Source organism: Acipenser ruthenus, chromosome 36 (assembly GCF_902713425.1).
Source record: "Acipenser ruthenus chromosome 36, fAciRut3.2 maternal haplotype, whole genome shotgun sequence".
Taxonomy (NCBI): Eukaryota; Metazoa; Chordata; class Actinopteri; order Acipenseriformes; family Acipenseridae; genus Acipenser; species Acipenser ruthenus.
In genome coordinates, this window is record NC_081224.1 from 10558129 (window position 1) to 10579477 (window position 21349).

Sequence of the window (21349 nt, forward strand, 5' to 3'; positions counted from 1 at the left end):
ATGTTTGATTACCTTGCACACCAAACAAATGAAAGAAGCACCAAACTTTGGTGTCATTTTTTCTCTCAGACTCCCTCTATATACTACTACAACCCACAAAAAAATCTGACCAAATACAATGTGAAAAATGTGCAAAAATACAGAAAATCAGACGGGGCAAATACTTTTTCACGACACTGTGTGTATATATATATATATATACACACACATACATACATAAACATACAGACTAAAGATTTCCAAAAACTTAAAAAAAAATAATAACACTCTTGAAATATATACTATGTTTAATCTTTACCCAACAGTTTAATTTGTACAATTGTAAATTGTTACAGCTAACAAAATAATTCTATGAATCTTACCCATTTTTATCTACAGAAGTCTCACATGTTTTGAATGAAATGTTACAGCACACATGTTTTGTTTTTTTCATTTTAAAAACGTGATATCTGGTACTAAAGAAAGTTCTCAGTTGCTCTTCCTTATTCTCAGTACAGCTTGCACTTCCTGGGTCACTTCTCCCCCCCGGGGCTGTGTCTTCTGGGTCATGTTACTGGCTGAAAGCGTGTCACTCAGCACGGGAAGCAGCTGGAAAGAAACCAGTGAAGGGGTGGGGCCTGTCTCCATGTGAAGAGACCGTGCAAGTGAAGCACTGTCTGAAAGCATGGCATGGAACCAGATTAGCGTGTGTGATTTAAAATATGACGTTACTACAACATTTGAGACATTTACTAGGACTAGAAAACCCCAAGCTAGTATACTTGAAAGCTCTGGCTAACCATTTGCACCTAGACCGAGCTTTGTACATAAAGCAATGTGCCTGTGTGTGTGTGTGTGTGTGTGTGGAGGGGTGCTCCTAGTTGTATGTCCGTGTTGTTCATTGTGTTACTCAGTTTGTGTTGATTTGCCCTCCATTACTATCACCTTTCTATATTGTAGAATTCGCTTCACCGTGGCTTCTAAAGATGACTGGCAAGGCTGGACAAGCAAGCTGTACAGAGGGATGGAATTAAAACTAAGAATTAAAACAAGGTGTCCTTTTAGATATTAAACTATGACAGGACGGCACTGCGAAGGTACTGCGGCTTTACTGGCGCTACTGTAAAACTAGTCAAGGCTGAAGACAAGTTCATGCAGTAGTGCAGTTCTTCAAAGTAACAATAACGGCTGCATTTGTTTAAACCAGGCTCTGCATTAGAACTGGAGGGGTCAAATTAAAAAGCTGTAATTGAATAGTGCTAGACCCATACATGCCTGCATCTTCTCCACATTCACGATGTGCATCCCCATCAGTTCATATACATTGAAGAAGACGCTTGTCAATACCTCAACTGCAGTGTCTTTAGTTTAAGTGTTTGACGTTCTGGGTGATTTGAGTGTAAGGTTCCCTATCGGACAGGGTGTCCCCGAGCCCGAATCCCGAATCCCGAATCCCACCCCCCTGGTTCTCCGTGCTGCCCGGCTGCCCTACTGCTTGCCCTTTTTCTTCTTGGGGCGTGTCTTTCTCTTGGTCCGGGAGTCAATGATTTGCTGGGACTGTCGCTTCAGCGCGGTGCGGGAGATGACGTCCGGGTCCTCATCGCTGCTCACCTCGTCTTCTGGAAGTGAAAAAGGAGACGAGGCTAGAAGGCTTTCGACAGGGAACTCAGGAACATTTACAAACAAGAAGAGGCCCAGCAATGCTCACTCAAATTCAAATTCAAACCTTTATTTAACCAGGTAAAGACATTGAGAACAAGTTCTCATTTAAAATGCCGACCTGGCCAAGAGGCAACATAAATACAATAAAACAACAAGACACAGACAGTTAGAGACATTACAGCAATACGAAAATAAAATAAAAAAGTATTAAAATCAGCGTCTGCTCTGACAAGCACATGAAACAAGGAAAAGAGCTTCAAGTCTAGAAAAGAAAGCACCCTCTGAGATAAAACCAGGGAGTTTAAGCCTTGATTGGAACTCATTCCAATCGTGAGCAGCTGCATATTGGAATGAGGTACACCCAACAGCAGCAAAAACACGAGGGACAATTAAACTCATCAAATTGCTGAATCGAAGGTTGTAATAGGAGACCGATATAGTCAACAATTCTCTTAAATAGAGGGGTAGTTTCCCGATTGGGGTTTTATAAATGAGTCTGTACCAATGACATCGCCCACGTGTTTGGAGTCCGGTGCTGAACAGCTGACTGAATAAAAACTCAAGCCTGGTCTTAAAGTGCATAGAGCTAACAAAATAACCTCAGCAAATCTAATCTGTCTTTCCACGGCGTTGCAGATCTCACATTTTCTTACATGAAGGACGCGTGCAGTATGTTAATACGCGTGTATTTGATTTGAAATCGCGCTCTTTTCCACGCTGTCACCTCCCGCTGAAGGAACGCACCCGACACACGTGAGCTGATTCTGGGACTTTGAGTCCTTGCAGGAAAAAACTATTCTGAACGGACTTTAGGCGATGACAGATTTCTAAATTATATATTTCTCCAAAAAAAAAAAAAAAAACACACATTCTAATGTTTGATATTTATTTTCTTTAAAAATTTCCAGAATCTAGACGCATTGCACAACCTCAACATAACTTTGATTTGTACTCTACACTTCTGTCTCTGTAACCCAGCATTCTGTGTGATTTTAGTATTATTATTATTTTTTAATATGGCATGACGTATTGTAATTGAAATGACCGGAAGCACTACATAACAACTTGAACTCCACCAAATGATTCATGAGCGTTGAAACGATGCGGTTCACAGTTAGCATGAATACATGCTGTAACAAGTGACCTGCAGGACCGCTGCGTCTCTCGCTGCCTTCCACCACCTCCTCAAGACCCCCCTGTTCAGACTGCTCTTGTAGATCTCCTGATCCGCCCCTCCTGCTCTGCTCTGGACTCGCCTGACCTCCGCACCACGTTACTGGATCCTCAGCTGATGCACGATTGCACTGCTAACGTGTCACTGTATATATAACTTGCTGTAATCCTAACTTGCTGCATCCTAGTTCATATTGTATTCTAGTAGTATTATTATTTGCACTGACTGTAAACTACACTGTGTTTCAATATTAATCTTGCATTGTAACCCTGTACTGCCCTGTAACACCTCTGAGTCGCCTTGGATAAAGCTGTCTGCCAGATTATAATAATAATAATAATAATAGCAGTGCCATTCACACCTCTGCAAGGTTAATGTCGAATTCAAAGCCAGCACAGTCCTCTTCAAGGGACTGTTTAAGAGATCCTTCCTGCTGTACGCTAAGCATGTGTAAACAGTGTAAGTGAAGCCTCATAGATTAACACAGCCCAATGTAAAGCGTTCCTCTGGGCGACCCCAGGCACTCACCGTCAAACAGGTCCTGCTTGTGTGACTCTGGCAGTGAGATCCTCATGTTGTATGCCGGCAGCTTGCCTTCAATGCTGGCGTTGAACTAAAAGAAAGACACAGACACAGACACAGACACAGACACACATAGACACACACACACACAGACACACACACACACAGACACACACAGACACACACACACAGACACATAGACACACAGGCACAGACACACAGACACAGACACACAGACACACACACACAGCTGGGTGAGAAAACTGGCTTGGTTGAGTTTGAGTCCTTGTAGGGAAAAAAAGTTCTGAAAGTTTCATTTTTCTTTGCTATTAATTTCCTTTAAAAGAACTCCCAGAAGCCGGAGACACTGGCTCGTATTTCATTATGAAACCTATCGCATGAACAGTCGTGGATTACCCTCTGTGAATGAAACAATATCTACAACTCTTATGTCTGGATATTGAGAATATAACGAAGAGACTGCATTTGGGAGCTATGTTTTCCCATAAGAAATAGAATACAGAAAGCACATATCATTTCTCACTGTGTAGGTACGTGGCATTAAACAACTAGGATATAGCAAGCACCCTGATTGTTATTGCAGGGACTTTGTGGGATTCAAAAAAAAGTTGGCTTAGTGACGGTTTTCAATTGTACAGGGAAGGTAAAACTACAAGAAGACAAGTCAAGCTGGCAAGAGTTCTGCTCCGAACCCCGAAGGAGGCGCTGGCTGAAACGCGTGTCTTCCTCACTTCTGCAGTTTTAACATACGGCTGTGCTTGAGCGTCTTGTTGTGGAGCAGTGTGCAGGTGAGCAGTGTGCAGGTGAGCAGTGTGCAGGTGAGCAGTGTGCAGGTAAGCAGGTGAGCAGTGTGCAGGTGAGCAGTGAGCAGTGCGCAGGTGAGCAGTGTGCAGGTGAGCAGTGTGCAGGTGAGCAGTGTGCAGGTGAGCAGTGTGCAGGTAAGCAGTGTGCAGGTGAGCAGTGTACAGTGTGCAGGTGAGCAGTGCGCAGGTGAGCAGTGTGCAGGTGAGCAGTGTACAGTGTGCAGGTGAGCAGTGCGCAGGTGAGCAGTGTACAGTGCGCAGGTGAGCAGTGTGCAGGTGAGCAGTGCGCAGGTAAGCAGGTGAGCAGTGAGCAGTGCGCAGGTGAGCTGTGAGCAGTGCGCAGGTGAGCAGATGAGCAGTGAGCAGTGTGCAGGTGAGCAGTGCGCAGGTGAGCAGTGTACAGGTAAGCAGTATACAGGTAAGCAGTGAGCAGGTAAGCAGTGTACAGGTAAGCAGTATACAGGTAAGCAGTGAGCAGGTGAGCAGTGTGCAGGTAAGCAGTGAGCAGTGAGCAGGTGAGCAGTGTGCAGGTAAGCAGTGTGCAGTGTGCAGGTAAGCAGTGAGCAGGTGAGCAGTGTGCAGGTAAGCAGTGTGCAGGTAAGCAGTGCTGGCCTCACCTCCGCCTCCTCCATCTCTTTCAGGATGTCGTTCAGCTCTTTGCCTTGCAGCTCCTCCAGTAGCTGCAGCAGCTTCTGCTCGGACACAGACAGCAGCTCCAGCACATATTCCTCTGAAGAGGGGGGGAGCTGGGCTGCTGGCACGTGGCCCCTGGGCTGGGGAGACACGACAGAACCACAGACAACATTAAAAGTTCTGTGTGCATGTCCCAATTTACGTTTTTAGATTTCGGGATACATGCATGTGTCTCTCTGTCTGGACATCTGTCCGTCTGTACGTCACCCTTGCAAAAGTTATTCCACATACTATGATACTAAAAAAATATCCTAGTGACACCTGGTCTTAAATACCACTTATCCAACTTGCATTAAACAAGCTTTCACTGTGCTTTATTACACTTTTACTATTAGAAACTTTCAAAAGGGTAACTCCTTGGCCAAACTCTTTGGTGTTATTCAGTTGTTTTACTTGAACACAAAGACTGGTTCACTTGAGGCTGCTGCTGCATACAAAATATTCAAAGTCATTTACACACAACAGACTATAGATGTTGCCAATACTAAAGTTAAAAGAAAAGCGTCCTATAAACTGTGTTTATTTAGTTGTGTAAATGGTCCAAGGCCGATAATGTTAGGGGGTACAGTGGGGTACATGAAAAATAAAACTCTGTTTCAATATTGACAGCACCAGAACTCACAGCAAACTGCACTCCCCTGAATGTGTGACTCCCCCTGCACACCACGAGGCCGTGCCTTTACCAGGGGAGACCCTCGGGGACCCCTGCGCTCCCCTGACTGTGTGACTCCCCCTGCACACCACGCGGCCGTGCCTTTACCAGGGGAGACCCTCGGGGACCCCTGCGCTCCCCTGACTGTGTGACTCCCCCTGCACACCACGTGGCCGTGCCTTTACCAGGGGAGACCCTTGGGGACCCCTGCGCTCCCCTGACTGTGTGACTCCCCCTGCACACCACGTGGCTGTGCCTTTACCAGGGGAGACCCTCGGGGACCCCTGCGCTCCCCTGACTGTGTGACTCCCCCTGCACACCACGTGGCTGTGCCTTTACCAGGGGAGACCCTCGGGGTCCCCTGCGCTCCCCTGACAGTGTGACTCCCCCTGCACACCACGCGGCCGTGCCTTTACCAGGGGAGACCCTCGGGGACCCCTGTGCTCCCCTGACTGTGTGACTCACCCTTGCACACCACGTGGCCGTGCCTTTACCAGGGGAGACCCTTGGGGACCCCTGCGCTCCCCTGACTGTGTGACTCACCCTTGCACACCACGCGGCCGTGCCTTTACCAGGGGAGACCCTTGGGGACCCCTGCGCTCCCCTGACTGTGTGACTCTCCCCTGCACACCCTGCGGCCATGCCTTTACCAGTCGAGACCCTCGGGGACCCCTGTGCTCCCCTGACTGTGTAACTCTCCCCTGCACACCCCGCGGCCATGCCTTTACCAGGGGAGACCCTCGGGGGCCCCTTTCACAACACGGGTCACTCCTGGCCCCCTGTTAGAAGTGGAATCAGCGACTCACGATCTTGACATGCTGCAGCTTGTCCCCCAGGTGCTCCACTCCAGCCCGCACGGTGCTCAGGACTCGGGTCAGTCTGTCCAGACGCTCTCTGGCCTCGTCTCTGCGCTTCTCCTCCTCTCGCAGGTGAGAAGCAAACTCCTCCAGCACCTGCTGACCGCTGCGCACAGCACAGACACACAATACAGGGTCAGAGCTTGGGCTGGGACAACACCCGCTTATCGGGATGTTAGCACAGCCTTGATGAGTCATTACAGTGCTGAAAAACTGTTGGAGGTCGTTGTGTTTCTGACAGTCACCTAAAGCTATAAAATGGTCAGTGCTACCAAGATGTTTCGCTCCTCTCTCTTGCTGTAGACCAGGGGTGTCCAAAGCTGGCCCTTCCACTCCTGGTCTTTGTTCCAACCCTGTTCTAAATGGTTTAATTCAACAGATTAAAACCCTGAAGTAGTTCATTATCTCATTGGTAAACCTGGAGCGGACTGGCCCTCCAGCACCGTGATTGGACAATCCTGCTGTAGAGATTCCATGGGCCAAGTAATTGAACTAGGCATAGCATACTTTTAAATTCTGTCCTTGGATTAAAAAATAAATAAAAGTAATAATAATAATAATACCACTTAAACAGAAACTGGTGGCAGTCTTCTCCTTGTTTTCAAAACTCCCTGCACTGACTGAGGGTAACACCTACTGGATTACAGAAGTAACTACAGGGAACAGGAACCTAGTTCTGCTGGAATTCTTCAAGGCCGGGACTCGACGGTGCGAAATGCAAGGATGGAAATAGGACTCCCATTCCATAGCAGTTTGATCCAGTCCTGGTTTTACTAGGAGTTTAATAAGACGCACCTGAGCTTGTTACCTATACACCGTGGCTAATCAAGCACATATTAAAACCTGGAATGGGTTAAACTGCTATGCAATAAGAGTCTTATTTTCATCCACTTCATCCAGTTTTTCTGAAGCTTAGTTTTGTTTAGAAGCAACTAGCACAGCCTTGCAATCTGATACAGTCTTAGAATTGACAAACTCTCTGTAAGATATTCACAAAGCCATGGAGAGGAAAGGGGATCAGTTAAAGTTGATTAAGCTTGGCTCCGCTTTGCTGGCACAGCCTGCCGGATCATTTCAATGCCACGTTTCCATGTGGGACCGGGCTGAAATCAAACTGGTCTGAACTGGGACTCTGCCTGGCCCAGTTAGGATTGCAGCTCGCTGGTAATAAAAACGATTTCGCTCATGTAAAATGGGTGCTGGTTTTAAAGGGCAGATGAGCCGTTCATATTGGACTCAAAGTAAGGAGGCTTAAGATTTTGTGTATGGTGATGGATCTGTACAGCTCTGGCCAAAAGTGTTGCATCCCCCTATAGAATTAACTAATTTTGCTTCATAAAGTCCAATGAAACCTGCTGAATAATGTTACGTTAACATACTGAATTACACACCGCTTTGTATTTTTTTCCATGTACTTAACGAAAAAATCGAAAAATGTGACATTTTTAAATCTAACATGAAATACTGTACTACTGCTATGGCTTCCGGTGGACCCTTGCGATATCATTTTGTAGTTTCTTTGATGACATGATGTTAAATAAAAAAGATCTGAATTATGTTCCTATAGTTTTTGTTTTTTTTAAAAGCTGTCTCAATCCTAAATTCCTAGGTGATGCTAAACTTTTGTCCTGAGCTGTACACACTGAAGTCTGATCCTCACCTGATAAGCCTGACATTGATGGCCTATCCTATTTAGCACATCATCTTGGAATGGTCCCAGGTAGTTATCAGTAGTTATCAGGTCTGAGTGGTTTGTGCAAGGCTGTGTGGAGTAAATGCTGGAGCTGGTGATGCTCAGTACCTGGAGAGCTTGCTGTGTGTGTGGAGTGAATGCTGGAGCTGGTGATGCTCAGTACCTGGAGAGCTTGCTGTGTGTGTGGAGTGAATGCTGGAGCTGGTGATGCTCAGTAACTGGAGAGCTTGCTGTGTGTGGAGTGAATGCTGGAGCTGGTGATGCTCAGTACCTGGAGAGCTTGCTGTGTGTGTGGAGTGAATGCTGGAGCTGGTGATGCTCAGTACCTGGAGAGCTTGCTGTGTGTGGAGTGAATGCTGGAGCTGGTGATGCTCAGTACCTGGAGAGCTTGCTGTGTGTGGAGTGAATGCTGGAGCTGGTGATGCTCAGTACCTGGAGAGCTTGCTGTGTGTGTGGAGTGAATGCTGGAGCTGGTGATGCTCAGTAACTGGAGAGCTTGCTGTGTGTGGAGTGAATGCTGGAGCTGGTGATGCTCAGTACCTGGAGAGCTTGCTGTGTGTGGAGTGAATGCTGGAGCTGGTGATGCTCAGTACCTGGAGAGCTTGCTGTGTGTGTGGAGTGAATGCTGGAGCTGGTGATGCTCAGTACCTGGAGAGCTTGCTGTGTGTGTGGAGTGAATGCTGGAGCTGGTGATGCTCAGTACCTGGAGAGCTTGCTGTGTGTGGAGTGAATGTACCTGGTGATGCTCAGTACCTGGAGAGCTTGCTGTGTGTGTGGAGTGAATGCTGGAGCTGGTGATGCTCAGTACCTGGAGAGCTTGCTGTGTGTGGAGTGAATGCTGGAGCTGGTGATGCTCAGTACCTGGAGAGCTTGCTGTGTGTGTGGAGTGAATGTACCTGGTGATGCTCAGTACCTGGAGAGCTTGCTGTGTGTGGAGTGAATGCTGGAGCTGGTGATGCTCAGTACCTGGAGAGCTTGCTGTGTGTGGAGTGAATGCTGGAGCTGGTGATGCTCAGTACCTGGAGAGCTTGCTGTGTGTGTGGAGTGAATGCTGGAGCTGGTGATGCTCAGTACCTGGAGAGCTTGCTGTGTGTGGAGTGAATGCTGGAGCTGGTGATGCTCAGTACCTGGAGAGCTTGCTGTGTGTGTGGAGTGAATGCTGGAGCTGGTGATGCTCAGTACCTGGAGAGCTTGCTGTGTGTGGAGTGAATGTACCTGGTGATGCTCAGTACCTGGAGAGCTTGCTGTGTGTGTGGAGTGAATGTACCTGGTGATGCTCAGTACCTGGAGAGCTTGCTGTGTGTGTGGAGTGAATGCTGGAGCTGGTGATGCTCAGTACCTGGAGAGCTTGCTGTGTGTGGAGTGAATGTACCTGGTGATGCTCAGTACCTGGAGAGCTTGCTGTGTGTGTGGAGTGAATGCTGGAGCTGGTGATGCTCAGTACCTGGAGAGCTTGCTGTGTGTGGAGTGAATGCTGGAGCTGGTGATGCTCAGTACCTGGAGTGCTTGCTGTGTGTGGAGTGAATGCTGGAGCTGGTGATGCTCAGTACCTGGAGAGCTTGGCCTCGCCCGAGTACTTCATCTCCTGGAAGTCAGCCCGCAGCTTCTCCCTCTCCTCCTTCAGCTGCTCCAGAGTCTTCTCATTCTCCACCTTCAGCAGCTCCAGGTGGCGCTGGGTGTCTCCCTGCGAGATGAAGCGCTCCACCACCTCCTGGAGGGGAAGAACAGCACGGCAGGGCTTTCACAGAGGCACGGCCTCCTCACAAGGCAGTATGTGGGCTGGATGGGGTCCCTGTGTGGTACCTGTGTGTTGGTGACTCCAGTTGCCTCTTTGATGCGCTCGAAAGCCTCCTCAAAGGTGGTGATGGTGTTCTCTTCGTCGACGCCGCTGCGCTGAGCCTCTGTGCTCTGGTCGTCTGGCTGCATAATCGCACGCTGGGCCTGCACGCAGCGTCATTGAAATAAACAACGCAATTACTAACATTGTAATGGATGCTTTCTATCTTTAAACCATATGCTGGTTTAGTACTTGCGGACTAAATGGGTTATCAAGTTTATTTCCCTGCAACACGGTATTAATGACATTTTTGTGTTTCAGCTCATTTCAAAACTGCTAAATTTAAAAAGTAGCAACTTTTCCAGCTTTGAAACATCACAAATGTGTTGTTACATGAACTGTTGACTTAGCTCCATATTGCTTATGAAATACTGTTTTGCCAATAAAGCAGAGTTTAATCATATCCATTAGACTGAAAGGAGCTCAATAAATACAATGACTTCGACTGGGTATCTTTAATCATTGTCTTTAAACGTTTAAATGTTTGTCATTGCATTTATTCCTTGAATTGGAGTCTAATCCCACCCTCTCTGAACGTTGTCCCGGTACTGAAGCCTATCCAGCTGCTCTCACACACTCACCCTCCTCTCCACGCGCTCAGCCTGGGCTTTCCTCTCCTCAGCCTGCTTCCTTAACTCGTTCAGGATCTTGTCTCTCTGCCGCCGCTCCCTGTACACCACCTCCTCCTGGTGCTGCAGCTCAGCCTGCCACAGCGAGAGCAGCGAGAGGCTGGCTTAGACACAGCGCTCACACACACACACACACAGCACAGCCTGCCACAGCGAGAGCAGCGAGAGGCTTGCTTAGACACAGCGTTCACACACACACATACACACAGTGCGCACACACACACACACACACACACACACACAATGCTCACACAGTGTTAACACACACACACACACACACACTTTACACCGCTGTCGTTTTCCCTAATGCTTAGTAAACGTACCTGTCTGTGTGCTCTAGCATTCTCTGCTGTCGTTTCTGGATAGATCATGATTTATCATGCTTACTAACGATTCTAACCAAAAAATGACCTTTTAACCACTTTGAAGTCATTTGAATTTCTGAGGCGGTTTGAAAAATGTACAGAGTTGTACAGCTGTCATTTGAAATGAACTTTGTGCGTCTCTCTGTGTCTCCGTTTGTCTGTATGCCTGCCTGTGTGTGTCTCTGTTTCTATATGCCTGTGATTCTGTGTGTGTCTCTCCCCTCCCTCCTCTCCCCTCTCCCCTCCCTCTCCCTCTCCCTCTCTCCCCTCTCCCTCTCTCCTCTCCACACCTTGGCTGCATCCTTGGAGAGCTGTGCGTCGCTGTTCATGTCCTGCAGCTCTCTCAGCTCCTGTCTCCCCTCCCCCTCTCCCTCTCCCCCCTCCCCCTCTCCTCTCTCCCCTCTCCCCTCTCCACACCTTGGCTGCGTCCTTGGAGAGCTGTGCGTCACTGTTCATGCCCTGCAGCTCTCTCAGCTCCTGTCTCCCCTCTCTCCCCTCTCCCCTCTCCCCCTCCCCCCCCCCTCTCCACACCTTGGCTGCGTCCTTGGAGAGCTGTGCATCGCTGTTCATGCCCTGCAGCTCTCTCAGCTCCTGTCTCCCCTCTCTCCCCCTCTCCCTCTCCCTCTCCCCTCTCCACACCTTGGCTGCGTCCTTGGAGAGCTGTGCATCGCTGTTCATGCCCTGCAGCTCTCTCAGCTCCTGTCTCTGACGCAGGATCTCAGCCTCCATGCTGTCCAGCTTATTCTGGAACGTCAGGCTCTCCTCCTGAGAACAAAAACAACCCTAACTGAAAGCAGGGCTTGCAAACAGAGATTTCTTTAACCAAGTGCAATACCAGACGTCGTGTTTTCCAATAAAGTTTACTACAACGCGTTTCATTCAAAACTGGCCACCTGAAACATACATAATGAATGATAGCACACTGCCTGTAAGACAAGTATTTTGCTAGCTGCGATCACTTTAGGAACTACAGAAAAGTTTGGTGAAATGCATTCTGATCCCAAGTGATCGAATCCTGCTGGGCTGGTCTAAGCAGTTCTGAACCCCCATTAGCTGAGAGTCTTACCTGGAGATGCTCCTTCAGTTTCAGGTAGACCTTCATGATGTGCTCGGCTTCCTGGCATTTCAGCTGAGCCTTCTCCAGCCTGTTCTCCAGAGAGCGCAGATTCTGAAACAGCGCAACAGCAAGCACGGGAGATTAAGTCATCTTAGCATGGAGCCAAAGCTGGTTAATACACTCATCGAGCCAGGAAAAGCACAGAGGTTTGGGACTGCGCATTCAAACTAGCATTATGCACGCTATGACTCTCTTTCCAATGAAACATTCTGAAATGACTGATATTAGTCCTGCTGGACTAATACATTCGTCATGTTTGAATACTCTTTCAAAACGGAAACATATATTCTTACATTTCGAATCCGCTGGAAACCTACAGTATATGCAGATCGGAATCTGACTTTCTTTTTATAAAAGGAGTGTGGCATTTATTATAAACTTTTGCAAAGACTGAAATGTGTTGCAAAGACACGGTGGTTCCTTTGCCTGCATTGTGATAGGACGAGGGAGCAGAGTTATCTGCAAGTGGAAGAAGCATTCTGAAAATTGAAAGGGCGACCAAACATGCTCTTATTAAATGCAATAAATGTGTTCTAAGAAACAGTAAGTCACGTTTCAATCTGCCACTGGGATTGACTTGAAAATCGATTTGAAACCAGCAGCTGATTGAGATCAAATCCTTTCAATTGGTGTGTGTGCCTGTGTGTGTGTCTGTGTGTCTGTCTGTGTGTCTGTCTGTCTGTCTGTCTGTTTGTCTGAGTGTCTGTCTGCGTATCTGTCTGTGTCTGTCTGTCTGTGTCTGTCTGTGTGTGTGTCTGTCTGCCTGTCTGTCTGTCTGTCTGTCTGTGTGTCTGTCTGAGTGTCTGTCTGTCTGTGTGTCTGTCTGAGTGTCTGTCTGTCTGTGTCTGTCTGTGTGTCTGTGTGTGTGTGTGTGTCTGTCTGTCTGTCTGTCTGTCTGTCTGTCTGTCTGTCTGTCTGTCTGTTTTGAGGACAGTCCATCAGAGCAGTAAAATTCCACGCTGGCTATGAATCTCAACACACAGAAAATGGAGCTTGATCATCACTGTGGGGAGGAAAACACCAAGACATGGATCATATTTAGGCTTCAGTTTGTTACATTGAGACTTCATTATCTGAAGGGCTGTATTTGTTTGACACTGGGAACGAGATGAGATTGAGTTTCACACACTTCTGATGGAAAGCAGGCAGGAGAACCACCTTGCCAGCAATCTGAGCAAAGCCGTTCATGCAGCAGTTATCCAAGCTGTCACCGATGTCACAATTGATTGCTTAATTGATGCTAACCTGCCCTGGGAAGCAGAGGTAACTGTGGTGGATTAGCAAGGGCCTGATTGCTGCCCTAGCCCAGATCCTGTTACTCACTAGAATACCTTCTCCAATCAAAGCACTGCACAGACACCAGACCCAGTCCTGCTGGATCTGGTATCACTGCATTCCCCGGTACATTCAATCAAATAATAAAAATTAACGTACAGGCCACTGATTTGCAGTAGAAGCCGCCACTACTCATTTTTGGAAAAGATATCAAATGATAATGCCCAGTTATTTTCTCCTGAATTTAGACTGTCCAATTATATTCCCTCACCATCCCCACAACAGCTCAGGAAAACTGAAGGTCAGCGAGTGTCCTCCGATCCCAGGACCAAGCTGGCTGACCCTTTCACACGCAGGAGCGCGAGAGCTGATGTCGGAGAGCTACCGACCCCTGGACGATGAAGGCCAGCCCTGCAGGAGTCCACTTGGGGCTCACCGGGTGCCTGGCTAGTAGATTTCACTGCATCGCGACAAGGAGAAACTCACCCTGCGCACATCTTTATCAGCTGAGCCACTCTGGGACCCCTTGAGCAGTTGAGAGTTCTACTGCAAAATGTATTTACTGATTGATTTACAGTCCTTTTCCTTAAAGCTGCAGTGTCCTATTTTAAAAGGTGTTTTAAACCAGTTAATAAATGATTGTCATTTTTAAAAGAGGTTTTGCTTTTATTTATTGTGGCGCCCTTGGCTTTTTTGGTTTATGTTTGCAATGGTTCAACTCGCTGCGTGGGAGACACAGCGTTTGGAAATTCTCCTGCTTGTCTGGGTGAGGCTTGTGGCTGAGGGACACTGCAGCTTTAATTCCCTGCGTTAATCAAAGATGTGAGTTAACCTGCTGGGGCTGCTCGGCTGGGCTTTCCCCTTCATTCTGTGGATAGAAGCAACACGTCAGACACACAGAACAGCTCATCCCAACACCCCTTCTTAAACGAGCCTTAAAATGATCCATGTGGCGGGTGTACAGCTCTAGACAAACGTATAGAATTATTATTATTATTATTTATTTCTTAGCAGACGCCCTTATCCAGGGCGACTTACAATTGTTACAAGATATCACATTATTTTTACATACAATTACCCATTTATACAGTTGGGTTTTTACTGGATCAATCTAGGTAAAGCACCTTGCTCAAGGGTACAGCAGCAGTGTCCCCCCACCTGGGATTGAACCCACGACCCTCCGGTCAAGAGTCCAGAGCCCTAACCACTACTCCACACTGCTGCCCTATTAATATGCTGTATAAGTATGTAATGTGTTGTACAGTAATGATGAGAATCCTATAGGCTCCGAATACCAGCTGCACAAATCTATCCATGCCTGTCCGGCTGCTAGCTGCTGGTTGAGCTCTTAAAGGATCCCAATGATTCAGCATCAACAACGTTACACACCCCCACCACTCTGCATAAAGAAGTGTCTCCTGCTCTTCTCCTGAGTCTGTCTCCTGTTCATTTCCAGCTGTGTCCTCTGGTCCTGGTTTCTGTGCTGCGCCTAACTTCGCTGACCCCCTTTAAGATTTTAGGATCGCCCTCATTCTTCTTTGTTCTGGGCTAAATAAATTCAGTCCCCTCAAATCTCCAAAGCTCGCTCCCTTTAAGCCCTGGGATGAGTCTGTTTCAGGAGTGGAAATAAGAATCCCACTGCATAGCAGTTTGACCCATTCCTGGTTTTACTGTGAGTTTAACAAGACGTGCCTGAGCCTGTTACCTCTACACTGAGGGCTAATGAAGATGGTTGTTAAGCCTGGAATGGGTGAGGCTATGCAATAGGAGTCTTATTTTCACCCCTGTTGCTTTTGGCTGTACTTTCTCCAAGTACCTTTTGGTACTGCGGTGGACTCGCTTTGTATTTGTGTTCTCGCTGTTGCGGTTCGATGATTTGAATGGGTTTGTTACCTTGGACTCCTCCATCTCAGCCTGGTATGTGGCCAGCGACGCGCCCGGACTCCCCTGCGTCTTCCTGTTGTACTCCCACTGCAGCTCCTGCAGGCGGCGCCGGCGAGTCTCCGTGCTGTGCTTCAGCGCGTTCAGCTGCTTGACCTTGTCACACACCTTGTGATCCACGATCTGAATCGCAGCCTGAAACCGGGGGAGGGAGGGGTTAAAGCTGGATTATCTATCCATATTATACAAGATCCCGGGGGGGGTAACTGTGGAGGGGTTCAGCATGGGCGTCCCCGAATTGCTCCTTATCCACTTGTGTGCATTTTGTGGGACTTTTGCTGCTCTTTGTTGCTTTGACTTGGGTTTATAAGAGCGAGGTGTATCTGTGAGATTCCACTGAACAAACGAAACCGCTAATGTGATAAAGATAACTGAGGGATGTTGACATATTAGAATCACCATTAAATAACTGCATGCAGTTAAGATATCTTTGTGCTATCTGATACTTTTTAAAGCAGCTATAAAGGACAGTGGTGCCATAATAAACTCTTAACAATGCCGGTCTTTAAAGAGGTCTAGGAAAAATAAGAAAACAGAATGCCAGTGCAGTCCACTCGATACAGGCAGCAGAGCCCTGGCTTGAAGATATAGAGATACTGACAGAATCTTTGTGTGATTCATTTGCATATGAAATTATTAGTTAGAGCACACTTGTTTTAGGGTTGGTCAAATTAAACTGTAGGGTTAGTCAAACCACAAAATGATCCAAAACTATGTAACTATATGCCATTTTTAGAACTATCATTTAACTGTTTGACTTGTGGATTTGATCAAGCAACAGATGGGTTTTATTTGAGCATTTTACATTATTTAAGAACCTGCGTTGGACCTATCCTGGGATAATCCCTACAAATAAATGGCAATCAACGTAGATTCCCCGATACTGTAAAGCGCTCTCAAAAATACTACCGCGAGCAGTGATCGAACCTCCATTTGGAGACACAGCGATTGGAAATGCCTTTTCCCTTCCAGTCGCTGTGTCTCCTTTGATTCTGATAGCCAGGAAGAAGAGGCGTGTTTCATGTCTTTTAAAATGCGTAACGGTGTACAAAACTGACTGAGGTTGCAATACCAACAGCCTACCTGTCCGGTCTTGTTCCGCAGTGCGTTTTTCTCAACATTGCGATTACAAAAGGCATCCTTTATCACACGGTCGTCTCCCTGGGAAAAAAAAAATATATCTACTTGTCATCACAGCATGATAAACTCACCACTGAATGTGTAGGTTTACTAATAGGGAGCTCTTCATGCATCTATAAGAAAGTAACGTTTTTTCAACATCCAAATTCCTGGCTCCTGATCGTTTAGATAATATCCATTAATAGTTGAAGGTAGTTCTGAACCCCAGGACTGGATGCAGCAGGTCCAGTGTGAGTTTCAAGCTGAGGTCCTGCATGCTGCTTTACTGCTTGCAAGAAGAAGAAAATGCAATAGAAGTGGATTCACTTCAACTCTTCAACTAGAACAAAATGAATGAACAGAAAGTAGGTTTCTGCAGTGCGGAAGGCAGCGGGTTTGAGGAGCTCAGTGGTTAGAGAAAGAAAGCGCTGGGCTGCAGTGTGGAAGGCAGGGGGTTTGAGTAGCTCAGTGGATAGAGAAAGAAAGCGCTAGGCTGCAGTGTGGAAGGCAGTGGGTTTGAGGAGCTCAGTGGTTAGAGAAAGTGCTGGGCTGCAGTGTGGAAGGCAGCGGGTTTGAGTAGCTCAGTGGATAGAGAAAGAAAGCGCTAGGCTGCAGTGTGGAAGGCAGTGGGTTTGAGGAGCTCAGTGGTTAGAGAAAGCGCTGGGCTGCAGTGTGGAAGGCAGGGGGTTTGAGGAGCTCAGTGGTTAGAGAAAGCGCTGGGCTGCAGTGTGAAAGCAGGGGGTTTGAGGAGCTCAGTGGTTAGAGAAAGAAAGCGCTGGGCTGCAGTGTGGAAGGCAGTGGGTTTGAGGAGCTCAGTGGTTAGAGAAAGCGCTGGGCTGCAGTGTGGAAGGCAGGGGGTTTGAGGAGCTCAGTGGTTAGAGAAAGCGCTGGGCTGCAGTGTGGAAGGCAGTGGGTTTGAGGAGCTCAGTGGTTAGATAAAGAAAGCGCTGGGCTGCAGTGTGGAAGGCAGTGGGTTTGAGTAGCTCAGTGGTTAGGGAAAGAAAGCGCTGGGCTGCAGTGTGAAAGGCAGTGGGTTTGAGGAGCTCAGTGGTTAGATAAAGAAAGCGCTGGGCTGCAGTGTGGAAGGCAGTGGGTTTCAGTTCTGGATAACATCATGTAATTATGGGGTGGGTCTGTCTCCAGCATGTTTAGCACACTCACATAACCCCTGCACTAGAGGATGAAGCACAGGGCTTCCTGGCCAGCCTGCGGGTTCTTATCCGAACAGTCACTTACTGCCAGCGTGTCGGCCAGCTTCTTGTGTAACTTTTTGTTCTCCTTCCTGAGCTGCAGAATGCTCTCCTTGTTTTTCTTGATGGTCCATTGGGAGCTCTCGTAATAGGCTTTCCTGTCACCCTCTGCAAGGCGAAAAAAACAACGCACCCTCAAACACGAAAGCCCATCGCACTGGCAATGCTCGTTTTTTTCCTCTGCCTGCTTTTTTTCGCTTATTGTTTTTTAAAAATATAGCCAGACAACACCAGAGGGGAGACTGAATTAAAGTGATTTTCCGATGCCCAGTTTTATTACATGACACCTACCACGCCCCCAATATCTCATCATGGACCAATCAGCAATAGAGAGAGGAGCAAAACATCTGGGCAGCAGTGTCGCTGATCCACTGTAACTTTCACAAACACGATTCTCGCCGGGAGTAAGATTAGCGATGACGTCACAGTACAAAGTACCACTGCAGGGATGGGAATGGCAATAATAAACCAATCCATCATTCTGCTTTCCCAGCAAATTCATAGGATATTGGATTACCACATCTGTTAGGGCTGTTGACTAGTGAACTGAATTTGTGATGCAATACAAGCGTCAAAAAATATATATATAAAAACAGTCTCGTCTAACGTGTGCTTGCAAATCTTTCGGGTCTGCTGTCGGGATTTCAGTGGGAACACTTTGCGTTAAACACCTGCCTCTGTCTCGTTGCCCCGCTGTGTTCAGACTTTCAGAGCAGTCCTTGTTTTTTTGGAAGCCGCACCAGCAACTCCTGCATACACGCGAGGCGTTGGAAGCACAGCGCTTCAGATTAGGATCAGTACTGTGAAGAAGGGACCGGTCTCAGCTGGTTCCGATTAGCGAGGATCTACTGAACTCGGTGTTCTTAAAGAACACATCCAGCTGTAACTGGGTTCCCGTTTTGGGATGTACTGTACTAATTTAAGCAGAGATCACATTTGACCCCGGATCGCATTTACCTGGGATGACTTTAATACATAATCCGAGGCGGCACGCAGCGGCTAACACAGATCCTCATTAAAAACCCCGTCAAACTGTTATGGTTTCATATCCTGCGTTGAACTGGGTATAGACGCTTTTATTTAAAAATGCAACACGCTGTTTGCGACAGTATGGATCGTTGTTGTATAATATGTCGTCTTTGTTTTATCACATTTACGTCTTTCAAGAGGGTGCAAAAAAACTGCGAGGGCGATCTGTCATCCTTCAGCAAATCGAGTCCAAGTCCAGCATAATGATGTTGTGTTTTAAGAATGCAATGTTGTGATTGAAAGATCAAGGAAACTACTGAAGCCGTGTTAGTTGGTGCTAGTCGTCTTTTTACTAAATTAATTTATTTTCATCAGTAGTTTGTACTTTTGTTTGTGTGTTTGTTTGTTTTTGTGAAATAACAATGCTTTGTGTTTCTGACAATATCTTAAAATGTTGCGGTTTTTCCTTTTATAAAGCATGTGCGACCCGCTAATGTACTTTTTCACGTACAAAAACATCCACTGTGAATCTATTCACGAATAATATTTGGAGAGACGTGACTTTTAGAAAATGTTGAGGATATCTTTGTCTAGCATTCGTTCTAAACATGTCGATTCTCGAAGCCCACCATAAAACTATATAAACAACAACAACAACAACAACAACAACAACAACAACAACAACAACAACAACAACAACAACAACAACACTTACTGAACGTATTTATTCGTCATCTAAATAGACAGCAAACCATGACCTAAACTGCAGTCCAGTTATATCATGTATTAATATATCGTTGTTTACGTACCCAGAAGCTGGATTTTCCTCTGTAACTCTGAAATCTGTTCGTGCAGGGGGGGTCTGATCCCATCAGCGTTGTTTGTAGTTACAGGCATTGCAAAGCTGCTTTCAGAGAGGCGACGTTTTAAACTTGAACTCAATAAATGCAACTTCTAAACTGAGCAAAGACCCTGTCCCGTATCGAGCTGTCGGACTCGGCTTTTCAATCTGTTGCTATGTCTAGTTGTGGTCGCTCGTCGCCTGGCAACCGAGCCACCGTCGCCTAGGCTACAGGTGGAAGTAAACACGCCACACGATTGGTTGCCAGGGGGAAGTGCGTTCGAAGCGGACTCTGGGAGTTGCAGTTTTATTCAGAAACGTGTAGTCCGCGATTAAACATTGGTACGGCATGGTATGTTGTGTATACCAAAATATCAGTTATAAAACAATTATTAGAAACCGCAGGTCCTTGTGAAATGTATATGCATAGCTTGCTAAACATAAATGAAGTCAAAGCGCGGGGAATCGTTTGCATTCCTCTGCTTTGAAGCACAACCCCCGCGTCCCGCAGGGAGATTGGGACCAGACCCTGCATGAGGGTGCGAGGAGGGGGGCAGAGACAGCGTGAACTGGCCCGGCTGCAGCGGGCCGACCCGTCTGCACATCGTGCACATCGGGCGGACAGCCGAAAGTATTGCATCACCCGATAGGATGAACTAATTTTGCTTCATAAAGTCGAACCTGCTGCATCATGTTACGTTAACACAACACATTGAATTGCACATACCGCTTTGTCGTTTCCCTATATATACTTAAAAGAAAAACGGACATGAATTGATAAAATGCGACATTTTGAAATCTAACATGAAATACTTTACTTCTATTATGGCTTCCGGTAGACTTTTGCGATATTTCTTTGATTACATGATGTTAAATAATATATATATATATATATATATATATATATATATATATATATATATATATATATATATATATATATATATATATATATACACACACACACAAATACATGTTGTTTTTGAATATCGCTAACCTTAAATTCCTATATCGTTGGGACAAAGTTTGACCTTTGGAAATAAACAAACTGGACAACCTAAAAGGTCTGTTTGCTGACGATGTAGAAATTCTACTTCCGGTTTTTGGTAGTACAGGCAGGAAGGTAGATAGTATACGTTACCTGGTGTTTTGTTCAAAAAAACGAATTAAATTAAATATGCACACCGCAAATTAATTTTCACTAAGGGATTCTGAATGTAGTTTATCCACGGGGGATACGCTCACAAAACCAACGCGGGAATCATTTATAATTTGCTTTAGTAGTCCGAAATACTAAAAGACGTAAACATTATTGTCAGTTTGTTTTTCCTATGGGCATTGTAACGGCGGTTTTAGCTAATTAGTTATGTTACTGATTGAACTTGTACAGCTGGTTATAACTTTCAACGTGAAAAAACTGAAACAGTAAAAAAAAGTCTTTTTTAAAATAAATAAAGGCATTGTGTGATATGTTACGCATTGCCTTCCTGTATATAAACCTTCTGAATGTGTAATATAAAACCAGTCTCCGGATCTAGATGTAATGAATACGGAGCTTGGACGCTAATTCAGTCGACGGTTACTTTTCATTAACGCAACAATAACTTTATAAGAAACAAGGACCAGGGGTCACAATTGGAGATTAGATAAAGGGGCATTCAGAACAGAAAATAGGAGGCACTTTTTTACACAGAGAATTGTGAGGGTCTGGAACCAACTCCCCAGTAATGTTGTTGAAGCTGACACCCTGGGATCCTTCAAGAAGCTGCTTGATGAGATTCTGGGATCAATAAGCAACCAACCACCAAACGAGCAAGATGGGCTGAATGGCCTCCTCTTGTTTGTAAACTTTCTTATGTTCTTATGTCTTGCCCCAGTTCTAACGCAATTAAATCATTAAGTTTGGTTTTGTGGCCTATACCATTTACCTTAACAAAAGTGCGCCTGGGT

General features: G+C 46.3%; 1 protein-coding gene across 2 annotated transcripts; it reads right to left on the reverse strand.

The window, feature by feature from the left end:
• Positions 1 to 269: 269 nt before the first annotated feature.
• Positions 270 to 19582, reverse strand: LOC117965603 (outer dynein arm-docking complex subunit 3-like). 2 transcript variants are annotated; one of them, XM_059008144.1, is made up of 14 exons: positions 19368 to 19582; positions 17576 to 17697; positions 16304 to 16381; positions 15173 to 15355; positions 14112 to 14147; positions 11954 to 12055; positions 11527 to 11652; positions 10475 to 10597; positions 9860 to 9997; positions 9607 to 9767; positions 6313 to 6469; positions 4779 to 4934; positions 3344 to 3428; positions 270 to 1598 (listed from the first exon to the last, which is right to left on the reverse strand). In XM_059008144.1, exons 1-14 carry the CDS (start codon positions 19453 to 19455, stop codon positions 1468 to 1470), a joined length of 1686 nt encoding a protein of 561 aa, XP_058864127.1. In that variant the 5' UTR covers positions 19456 to 19582; the 3' UTR covers positions 270 to 1467. The 2 variants fall into 2 exon arrangements, with proteins under 2 accessions (XP_058864127.1, XP_058864128.1); XM_059008145.1 differs by lacking the exon at positions 14112 to 14147.
• Positions 19583 to 21349: the final 1767 nt, after the last annotated feature.

Bases quoted from the DNA above. Each gene is read 5' to 3' on its own strand.
- LOC117965603 (XM_059008144.1), bottom strand. From the start codon at position 19,455: ATGCCTGTAACTACAAACAACGCTGATGGGATCAGACCCCCCCTGCAC. The intron at 12,056-14,111 runs GTTAACTCACAT...GCGCTGTTTCAG, and splicing joins CAGCCGAGCAGCCCCAGCAG to AATCTGCGCTCTCTGGAGAA. The intron at 6,470-9,606 runs GTACTGAGCATC...TGCTGTGCGCAG, and splicing joins GGCGAGGCCAAGCTCTCCAG to CGGTCAGCAGGTGCTGGAGG.